General features: G+C 47.2%; 1 protein-coding gene across 1 annotated transcript; it reads left to right on the forward strand.

The window, feature by feature from the left end:
- Positions 1-4223: 4223 nt before the first annotated feature.
- On the forward strand, positions 4224-8905 carry LOC308413058 (uncharacterized protein; the record flags this gene model as incomplete). Its single annotated transcript, XM_080907843.1, has 3 exons — positions 4224-5448; positions 8311-8711; positions 8860-8905. Exons 1-3 carry the CDS (start codon positions 4327-4329, stop codon positions 8903-8905), a joined length of 1569 nt encoding a protein of 522 aa, XP_080763969.1. The 5' UTR covers positions 4224-4326.
- Between the last annotated feature and the right edge of the window lie 2029 nt (positions 8906-10934).

The raw sequence follows: 10934 nt of genomic DNA on the forward strand, positions 1-10934 counted from the left end.
CTGTGACAAAGAGGAAGTTGTCCATCAGGGTCAAACCATCCATTATGATATGTAAATTGCTGTTTTCTTAGATCTGTGAAAGGCTCCGGTGCCATAGTTTCAGTGTTGAACTTTTTAGAAAATTTGAATTGCAGTTTGTAGTGTGGTGGTTAATCATTTTCATCTGCAGCTGCACAACAGTGTACCTAAGCAAGAAGCACATACTTTAATACCCCAGTATTATTAAATATTACCACCATGGATAATTAATTTGGTTCTCTAAATTTGCCTTTAAAAAAATTAAAAAAAAAAGAGTGTAACACAGCTTCAACAAGTGGTCATTGAACAGTCTGCACAATTTCATGCTTCAGGCAAATGAAGTTCAGAATGAAATGATGCAATAAAGAGTAACAATGTTTTCATTATCAGTAACTGCTGATTTCTAATCTACTGTATGAAGGAACTATGATTTCCTCCAAATAGTTTATACATAAGAGTGCCTAATTAGTAATCAGTATGAGTGCTCAGTGCTGATCAAATACAAAACGATGATCAGTGGAATACCTTTCATTCTTTATGCTTTTTGCACTGGCTGAAGCTGGGTCTTTCAACAAAGCTCTGCTATTTAAATCAATACATCCCTCATTACAGAATGATGAATATTTCATCAGGAAGACTATTACTTCAAATGAATAATTTAACTGTGTTATATCAGTCAGGGTTGGGGGTTCAATGGTACCCAGGTCCCTCAGCTTTTAAACTCAATCAGTCATTATGGAGCTCTTTTAAAACATCACATAACTCCACCGGAAAAGGTTTGGGATTTGGTTCAGAGATTGTTCTCTCTGAAAATGCCAGGTTCACAGTTCAAACTACTGACAGTAGAGGTATTGTCACCTCCAATTAGTCATGATATACATCGAACTCTGTGCAATTGTCAAAAGCCTTTCTATTTATTATAATAAGCTCCATGCTTGAGTAAATTCCACATAGATATATGGCTCTTGTGCTCATTATAAATCTAAAAACTATGCATGACCATCTATCAAATATTCAAAAGGACAAAAAAGAATGAATATTAATGATCCAATACCTAATCCGTAATGGCAGTTCATTTTTGTTTTTTATAATTTCACCAACTGACATAGTACAAAGTGTCTTGTAAATTATGCAACCGCGTTACTTACAATAATTGTTACTGTTTTTATTATCACACCACATTACACACACTGGTCACTTCATTAGTTACAGCAATTCAACTGCTTGCCAACGGAAATATCTTGGCCGGTCACGTAGCAGCGAGTCAATGCTTAAGCGTGTCGAAATCACGAACTGCTGAAGTTCAAAGCGAGCAAAGGTGATTTAAGTGACGTTGAATGTAATATGGCTGCTGGTGCCAGACAGCCTGGTCCGAGTACTCCACAAACTGCTGATCTGCTGGGATTTTCCCACACAATCATTTCAAGGTTTTACAAAGAATAGTATGAAAAAGAGATAATGCTTAATGACCAGCAGCAGTTCTCTTCAACAAAATACCTTGTGTGTGTCAGACATCAGAGGAAAATGCCCAGGATGCTTTGACCTGATAAGAAGATAACAATAGCTTAAATAACCACTTTTTACAACCAAGGTTTGCAGAAAAGCGTCTCTGAATGCAGAAGACCACGCCAGGCCCCATTCCTCTTAGAACAGAAAAATGAGGCTACAATTCACATGGTCGGGTAGGGGATATTTTCTTGTATGGTGAATATATATTAAAGATTATCTTATGCCATATCGTTTATCTTAGCTTTTTGCGGTTTGTCCAGTCTTTTCACCATTTCACATGTTGCAGCTTACATAGAAAGTTTGCAGTGTCAGCTAAAGTGCTGTAGAAATGAACAAAGAATTTAAGATTTTGTAGAAAAATCTTTGATTATTACTTTAAGACTTCAAATACATATACATCACCAGCGTTTCACCAATGGAACAAATTCTGGCTACCTTAAAATGTACTGAGCTCCATGATATTACAAAAAGGATATCTTTATTATCTGTGATATCAGATTCACTATCATATATTAAATATCAAGAGAGTAGATTTAAACCTTTGGGATTTACACAGGGGGAAAGGCTGTATCCACTTCCCCCTCTGAAATTCATCAAAATCGAGATAAGAGTTCTTTCAAGTGTTGAGCTGTGCAGGGTATTAAGTAACACAAGGTCAAATTCAGTGTTCATGTAAGATTATGGAAATGTCAGTCTATTTCCTTCCTCTCATCTCGGTAGTTAAGAACAGTGAGAGCACAGTGGTTAAGTATGTCATACACAGATAGATATGTTAATTGTATGACAAGCACCTATTTCAGCCACATGCCTGCTCATTTGTAGTCTTTCAATCAGACAGGTTGTAATTTCTGTATAATTACTTCCATTAGCATGAATTGCTCTTCTGATACTTGAGTATGTGATGACATATAAATTGTGACTGCAGATAGTGGAGCATGGGCATCAAAAGTGCTTGAATCTTCCCTTTCAAAAGAGTTTGACGCCATTTGAAGAAAATAAGGTATTTATTGAGTTTATTTGTCGTTATCAGAGCACAAAAAATGAATATAATGTCAGCTTTGGGGCAAAATGTGAACTAAAGTTGATGCAATTCCCCAGTAAACTGTTCTACCAGCACAAAAAGAAGTTTAGATTGTTGCCACATTATCTTCAATGATTCACAGCAATGGCCACATCTGTTCTGAATCTTTTATTTTATCACCGAATCCTTGCTTAGGTTGATCTTCTTGTTGCCTTTGAACCATGAGTTTTAGAAGAGGAAGATGGAATCAATTTTTTATCATTATTTTCTTATCTTAAGTATTTTTTATTTTCAGCAACTTGAAGCATTCAAATATTATTATGCATTATAAATAGGATAGAAGCAGGCCTTGTTTTGTTTTTCTTTTCTGGTATAAAATATTCACTCAACAGACTCAAAAGGCAGCTCTAACACAACGTGTTGTTTTCTCATTTGTGAGCACTTTATGTGGTGACCTTGGAATTCTGCCTCAAAAGCACGAGGATTACAATAGCTTCTAGGTTTCTACAATTAAAAAAAAACAGGAGAAGCTCATAGAAACATATCAAAACACCACTACAGCAAAACATGCCTTACATTTACTGTATTTCACATCAAAACAGTGTTTTTATAACCTTTGATGAACGCTGCTACTATCTTCTTTAAAAAAAAGCATCCTCTGAATCTTTAGTTAAGCAAGTATTTAAATAAAGCTAGTGAGCCATTTTAGAGAAAGATTAAGGGGGGGGGGGCATTTAAGGCATCTCATGGTACAAATTAAACCAGTATAAAATATTCTAAATGTAGACAAATAACACTGGCAAAACAGCTTTAAGAGCCATGTCATTTGGTTCTTTTTTTGTCAGACACTGTGGATTACGATCTCAGCAGATAAAACAGTGGAATTAGCAATGCAGGTAAACAGTTTTTAAGCACTGAGACATTCTTTTTAGCTTTATCTCCTAGACTGCGCTGATAGCTATTGTGGATGTAACCTGCCTAGATCGAGCTCTCCCTGGAGTTTCTGCTATCTCTCCATCCTCTGTGCCAGAGATCTGCTGAATGACAAACTATACCGTTCTCTGTGGATCAATGGCTCATAAGTATAAACCAATTTCCTTTACAAACTGTACTTTGGGAAATAGACAGACACTCTGCCTTGGGAGCCTGACACTGCACAAGCTTTCGCAGCCCATTATTCATTTTAATGTTGTGGAACTTTGATAGAAGCACAGAACTTTCGAGATTAGGCTTAGAAGTAAATCTGCAAAAGTAAACTTCATGTCAGAAAATGTTTCACATAAGAGGCATCAAGAGAAATCTTTAGACAGCCGGGGTTCGTTTGTTATATATATATATTATATATAATACATTATACAAATGGTAATAGCGAAGAGTGGTATATTTCACATTGTTGCCAAGAATTTTATGATTGGGCTGTTTGTTTTTCTCTTTCTTCATTATGAACTGCAAACATGTGAAAAATCTGAAACTTGTTTTGAATGGTTATGTTATCATCCATCTTTTTTGTTTCGGTTTTTTCTTTGTATTATAAAGCCTTCTGTGGCGGAGGCGTGGCCCCGGGCGCAGCTGCAGGGGAGGAGTGGAGCGGAAGGCTCAACAGGGCGGCGCTGCGAGGCCGGTAAGAACAGCTGATGTTGTTTATGGACTGATGATGGTCTCCCTCCACTGTGTTTATAGTGAGACGAGGAGGAGCGGCCAGAAGAGAGATCAGCTGGGCTCGTGAGCTGTCAGACTGTGTGACTGAGTCAGCTGTCAAAACAACAACACTTGAATAAATGTGGAAGTTGGCTGTACCTACCTGTGTGTGCGTGTGTCTGTGCCTGGTGTATTCCACAAGTGGTGCCGAAACCCAGGAAAGTGCCGGTGGGGAAATGTCCGACCCACAGGCCGCGCCACCCGCCCAGCCTCTGCAATTCTTGGCGCAGATGCTGGCGGAGATGGCGACGATGAGCCGGGATCAGGCGGCCGACCAGCGTGCCCACCTGGCCGCGCTGCGGGAGCAGACGGACCGGCAGACGCAAGTTCTGGAGCGGCTGGTCGGGGCCGCTGCCACGCCGAAGCCCTCGCCACTGTCGGTGGCGGTGCCCCGGATGGGGGACGGGGACGACCCACAGGTTTTTTTGGAGACCTTCCGTGCCACGGCGGAGGCTTGCCAATGGCCGCGGGAGGAGTGGGCTCCGCGGCTGCTCCCCCTGCTGTCCGGGGAGGCACAAACAGCGGCCCTGAGTCTGCCTCCGGTGTCGAGGAGCAGCTTCGCGGACGTGAGCCGGGCGGTGGTGGACAGGCTAGGGCTCACCGCCGAAGACCACCGCCGGCGGTTCCGGGCCTGTCGGCTGGCTACAACGGACCGACCATTCGCCTGGGCCCGGCAGCTGCGCGACGCGGCGGTACGCTGGCTGCAACCGGGAACATCGGAGGGGGAGACGAAGCTGGTGGACAAGGTGGTGCTGGAGCAATTCACGGAGGGATTGCCAGCGGAGATGGCGAGATGGGTCCGGTGCCACCGGCCCGCAAGCTTGGAGGTAGCGGTGACGCTGGCGGAGGACCACCTTGCCGCTGGAGCAGGGGAACCCGGGGACGCCGGACGGAGGCCGAACAAACAGGCCCCAGTGCCGGCCCCGAGGCGCCGTGTGCCGGCACCAGGGCAGGCAGAGCGGCTGCCGGCACTGAGCCCCACTAACCCTTTCGCAGCGTTGGTGCCGTCCAGGGGAGCCAAGCCAAGTGGAGCCGCCCCCGAGCCACGGAGAGCAGCACAGACGCCGGGGCCGGAGTGTTGGAAGTGCGGGCAGCCGGGGCACCTGAGGAGGGATTGTCCGCTTATGGAAGTGGGGCAGGTGTTTCGTGTTGCTGGCGCCCCAGCACCCTCCCCCGGTCCAGGAGGGACATACAGTATTCTGGTAAGGACTCGAGGGGGTATACGCCAGGCGTTGGTGGACACGGGCTGCACGCAGACCCTCGTACACCAAAGCTTGGTTCGCCCCGGGGCATTGCTGGAGGCAGAACGGGTGGAGGTGAGGTGTGTGCATGGTGACGTTCACAGGTATCCCATAGTGCCGCTGTTATTAAAGTATAAGGGCAAAACGCATAGAGTAACGGCGGCGGTTAGCCCGCGCCTGTCGCACCCCCTGATTCTGGGTACCAATTGGCCGGGGTTTCATCAGCTACTGGGACAGTACGCGGGGGTGCGATCACGACCGGAAGCGGAGTGTAGCGTGTGCGCGGCGTTCAGCGGTGACGTGGGGTCGTCCGACACTGACTCCGGGGGGGAGGAGCCGGCTGGTCCCTCACGGGACGTCCCGCCGGCCCCGGAAGTGTCCCCCATGGGTGATTTCCCACTGGAGCAGTCTCGTGACGGCACCCTACGCTCAGCCTTTGACCAAGTTTTGGCTATTGATGGTCACGTGGTGCGCCCTGAGGCCGCGCAGACCTACCCGCGTTTCGTCTTATTAAACGACCGATTATATCGAGTGAGTCGTGACACTCAGACAGAGGAAACACACACCCAGTTGTTGGTGCCGCAGGGCCGCCGGGAAACGCTTTTCCAGGCGGCCCACTATAACCCCATGGCAGGGCATATGGGCTATGAGAAAACTCTGGAGCGAATAACGGCCCGATTTTATTGGCCGGGCATCCGAGCGGATGTGCGCCGCTGGTGCGTGTCCTGCCCGGACTGCCAACTTGTTAACCAGCTGGCCATACCGAAGGCGCCGCTGCGCCCTCTCCCCCTCATTGAGGTCCCGTTTGAGCGCATCGGCATGGACCTCATCGGGCCGTTTCACCGGAGTGCACGCGGCTACCGCTTTGTGTTAGTCCTGGTGGATTACGCAATGCGGTACCCGGAAGCAGTTCCGCTGCGCACCATCTCTGCAAAGAGTGTGGCGCAGGCACTGTTTCAGGTCATCTCCCGAGTCGGAATCCCGAAAGAGATACTGACTGACCAGGGCACGTCGTTTATGTCTCGTACACTGCGGGAACTGTACGAATTACTGGGCATTAAATCTATTCGGACCAGCGTCTACCACCCTCAGACTGACGGGCTGGTGGAGCGGCTGAATAAGACTTTAAAGTCCATGATTCGGAAGTTCATTAACGAGGATGAACGCAATTGGGATCACTGGCTAGACCCTCTGTTATTCGCAGTGCGGGAGGTGCCCCAGGCCTCCACGGGATTTTCTCCCTTTGAACTGCTGTTTGGCAGGAGGCCACGTGGGGTGCTCGACCTGATTAAAGAAAGCTGGGAGGACGGTCCGAGCCCCGCCAAAAATGAGATTCAGTACGTGTTGGACCTGAGAGCAAAACTCCACACTTTGGGGAGGTTGTCACGGGAGAATTTGCTCCAGGCTCAGCAGCGTCAGCAACGCCTGTATGACAGAGGGGCTAGGCTCAGGCAATTTTCACCGGGAGATAAAGTGCTTGTGTTACTCCCTACTTCCAGCTCGAAGTTGCTCGCCAAGTGGCAAGGACCCTTTGTGGTCACACGGCGAGTCGGGGACGTGGACTATGAGGTCGCTCGGTCGGACAGGGGAGGAGCCACGCAGATTTATCACCTCAATCTCCTCAAACTGTGGCGAGAGGTTGAAACCGCTTCTCTGGTGAGCTTGGTGAAGGAGAGAGATGAGTTGGGGCCTGAGGTGCCAAATTCTAAGATTCCCACCTCCCTCCCTTGTGATGACCATCTCACACAGGCCCAGAGAGCGGATGTTGTCGCGTTGCAACAGCGTTTTGCGGACGTGTTCTCCCCCCTGCCCGGCCGGACGTCCCTCATCGAGCACCATTTCGTGACGCAGCCCGGCGTGACGGTGCGTTCACGGCCCTACAGGCTCCCGGAGCACAAGCGAAAAATCGTGCAGAGGGAATTGGCGGAAATGCTGAGGATGGGAGTAATAGAAGAGTCGCACAGCGCCTGGTGTAGCCCCATCGTTCTGGTGGCGAAGAAGGATGGGTCTGTATGGTTCTGTGTCGACTATCGCAGGGTGAACGAAGTGTCACGCTTTGATGCCTACCCCATGCCTCGGGTCGAGCTCCACCGCATGAAGGATGCCAACGCCCGGATCACCCGGTGGTATCTGGCGTTGCAGCCCTTTAAGTTCAAGGTGTTAGGCACGGCCCGCTTTTTCACGACACTGGACTTAACCAAGGGCTATTGGTAGATTCCCTTGTCTGCCGAGGCCAGGGAGAAAATGGCCTTCTCCACTCCGTACGGTTTGTACCAGTTCGTGACACTTCCGTTTGGCCTGTTCGGGGCCCCGGCCACTTTCCAGCGTCTCATGGACCGGGTACTGCGTCCGCACGCAGCGTATGCTGCCGCCTACCTGGATGACGTGATCATCCACAGCGACACCTGGGCGGAGCATGTGCTGCGGGTGGCCGCGGTCCTGGAGTCCCTGAGGGGGGCGGGGCTCACGGCCAATCCGAAGAAGTGCGCGGTTGGACGGAGGGAGGTGCAGTATCTGGGGTACCACCTGGGGGGCAGGCAGGTGCGTCCACAGGTGGAGAAGACGCCGGCTATCGCATCCTGCCCGCGCCCCAGGACGAAAAAGGAGGTGAGACGGTTCTTGGGGTTGGCGGGTTACTATCGTCGCTTTGTGCCGGGGTTTGCGCAGCTAACCAGCCCCCTGACCGATCTCACTCGAAAGGGTGCCCCGGATCTGGTCCAGTGGACGGGGCCGTGCCAGGCGGCGTTTGTGCAGGTGAAAAAGGCTCTCTGTGGGGAGCCGCTGCTTCACACTCCTAACTTTTCCCTCCCTTTTGTTCTGCAGACTGACGCCTCGGACAGAGGGCTGGGAGCCATTTTGTCCCAGCAGGTAAGGGGGGCCGACCACCCTGTCCTATACATCAGCCGGAAGCTAGCAGAGCGCGAGCGCCGGTACAGCATCGTGGAGAAGGAGTGCCTGGCCATCCGGTGGGCGGTCGGCTCCCTGCGCTATTACCTCCTGGGACGCTCATTCACCCTCTGTTCGGACCACGCCCCGCTGCAGTGGCTCCACCGCATGAAGGATGCCAACGCCCGGATCACCCGGTGGTATCTGGCGTTGCAGCCCTTTAAGTTCAAGGTGATCCATAGGCCGGGGGCGCAGATGGCAGTGGCCGATTTCCTCTCTCACTCGCGGGGGGGGGGGGAGTTGGCTCGGCCAGACGGCTCCCCGGCCTCGAACGGGCGGTGGGGGTGTGTGGCGGAGGCGTGGCCCCGGGCGCAGCTGCAGGGGAGGAGTGGAGCGGAAGGCTCAACAGGGCGGCGCTGCGAGGCCGGTAAGAACAGCTGATGTTGTTTATGGACTGATGATGGTCTCCCTCCGCTGTGTTTATAGTGAGACGAGGAGGAGCGGCCAGAAGAGAGATCAGCTGGGCTCGTGAGCTGTCAGACTGTGTGACTGAGTCAGCTGTCAAAACAACAACACTTGAATAAATGTGGAAGTTGGCTGTACCTACCTGTGTGTGCGTGTGTCTGTGCCTGGTGTATTCCACACCTTCACATTGTGAAAACAGAAAATCTGTTGACATGTTCAAGGATGTTTAACGTGAATAAGCAGAAAGAAATGAACTTAATTCATGTCATTCTCATAGCAGTTTGCTGACTTCATTTGAACATTTTCTGATAATAGAGCCCATGAGCTCCTTTTTAGCCAAAAAAGGTCTGCTTTGGGATCCGCAAAGTCCTTGAATGCACCACTAGATTCTGATCCTTTATAGCTGTGTAGATATATTCCATTTAACCTTTGTTGAGTTTCTACAGTATAACAGGATGAAAGTAAGGAAATAAAAGCACTATAAAATCAAAAGAGTGAAATGTCAGAAAACATTAAAAAGTATCAATTGAATCACATGGAAAGAAATGTATCAACACGAGGAAAGAGTGAGGGCATGCACTTGCTGCTGGGCTAATTGTTTCCTGAAATAAGGGGGATTTGAGGGAGGTTTCTGGGGTTTGCCTTAGGTATCTTCTCTGTATTAACTCTTTAATCCCGTGTCAACAAGACGTACACCTGGAGGATTAAATCAGTTAAAGTGGTTTTTAAGTATGTTTTGGAGTGATGCTGACACAATGTTCCTACTAGGACTGCTTTGTTAGTTAGTTTGTTTTATAAAGTTCTTGCATCTTTGAGGACTAGTTCACATGATGCACCATGCTAAGAAATGCTGCTGTTGATGTTCTTATTGTAGACAGTATAATATATATTATTTTTCACCAATTATGGACTGCTGGTAATATGTGAAATAACATAATATGAAGAAGTGGGTTATGTTGCAGTAATTATTTGGATAAATATTTGAGGTCCTTTTTGTATAGCATTTAGAAATAATTTAAAAAGCACTGTTTTTTTTCTTTTTTCTTTTTTGTAGCTATTTCTAATGTAACATGGTAATCTGGCAGCATTTGTATTCAGATAGCTCCGGTTCTGTGGAACAAACTGGTTATTTGCTTGTATAGATATATAAACATTTCTATGTACTAAGAGATATAAGGCTCCGGTAAAACGAAAACAGAGGCACCAGAGGCTTAAATGATGGCTGGTATGAGGAAAGCCTTTTATTGTGTATGACATTATTTTTTCTCTGCTTCCTCTTATTCTTAAATTACCTCGACACTAATTAACAAGAGCTTTGTGGTCTTCAAAATCCATAGACACTTGTCATCTCTCTCCTTAATTTTCATTGTTTCCTTTCTTAGTTTGTTTTACAGCGACTCATACTTCACACTCTTTTTTTTTGGCTCTCTTCAATGCAACAACTGCTAATGACAACTTTGGACTATTAAACACAATCCCGTGTCAAATGCATGTCTGATCTTTTATCAAGACTTCATTATCTCCAAATTCAATAGGGATTCCAGATAATAGCTTTGCGGCCGAGAGGCAGGGGATTTTCCATATTGATTGAAACTACTCATACCTTAACCATCAAGGCTGTTTGTTCATGCTGATGAAAATGCAGTTATAAACCAAATTGATTTCAAATGATATCACTCCACTTGGTCATTTTTTACCTCTCATTTTAGAAATTGGGTTGGCTGAGTAATGATCAAATTCTTCTGTGTTATTGAGTTTTCCAGTGATTTTTAGCACTTGACTTTTTCAGGCTGAATCTCTTTATTTTGCTTAAAACCACAACATTTTAATTTAAATGGGAAGAGCTTCGACACTTGTGCCAGTTGTTGAAACTGTATCTCTCGTCCAAGTTAAAAATATCAACCAGTTAACCGCCTCTCAGACCTACCGCTGGTGATTTATTTATTTATTTTGTAAAAATGTGTCATTAGCTGGGTTTATCAGTAAGTTGAGTGGTACAACTGTTTGATAGTGCTTGATAATATACTAATAAAATGATAAATTGTGGAACACAGATGGGTTTTTAATACAATTAACTACAGAGCAAGCCATTAACT

Source organism: Rhamphochromis sp. 'chilingali', assembly GCF_963969265.1.
Source record: "Rhamphochromis sp. 'chilingali' genome assembly, chromosome: 16".
In the NCBI taxonomy this organism is placed as follows: domain Eukaryota; kingdom Metazoa; phylum Chordata; class Actinopteri; order Cichliformes; family Cichlidae; genus Rhamphochromis; species Rhamphochromis sp. 'chilingali'.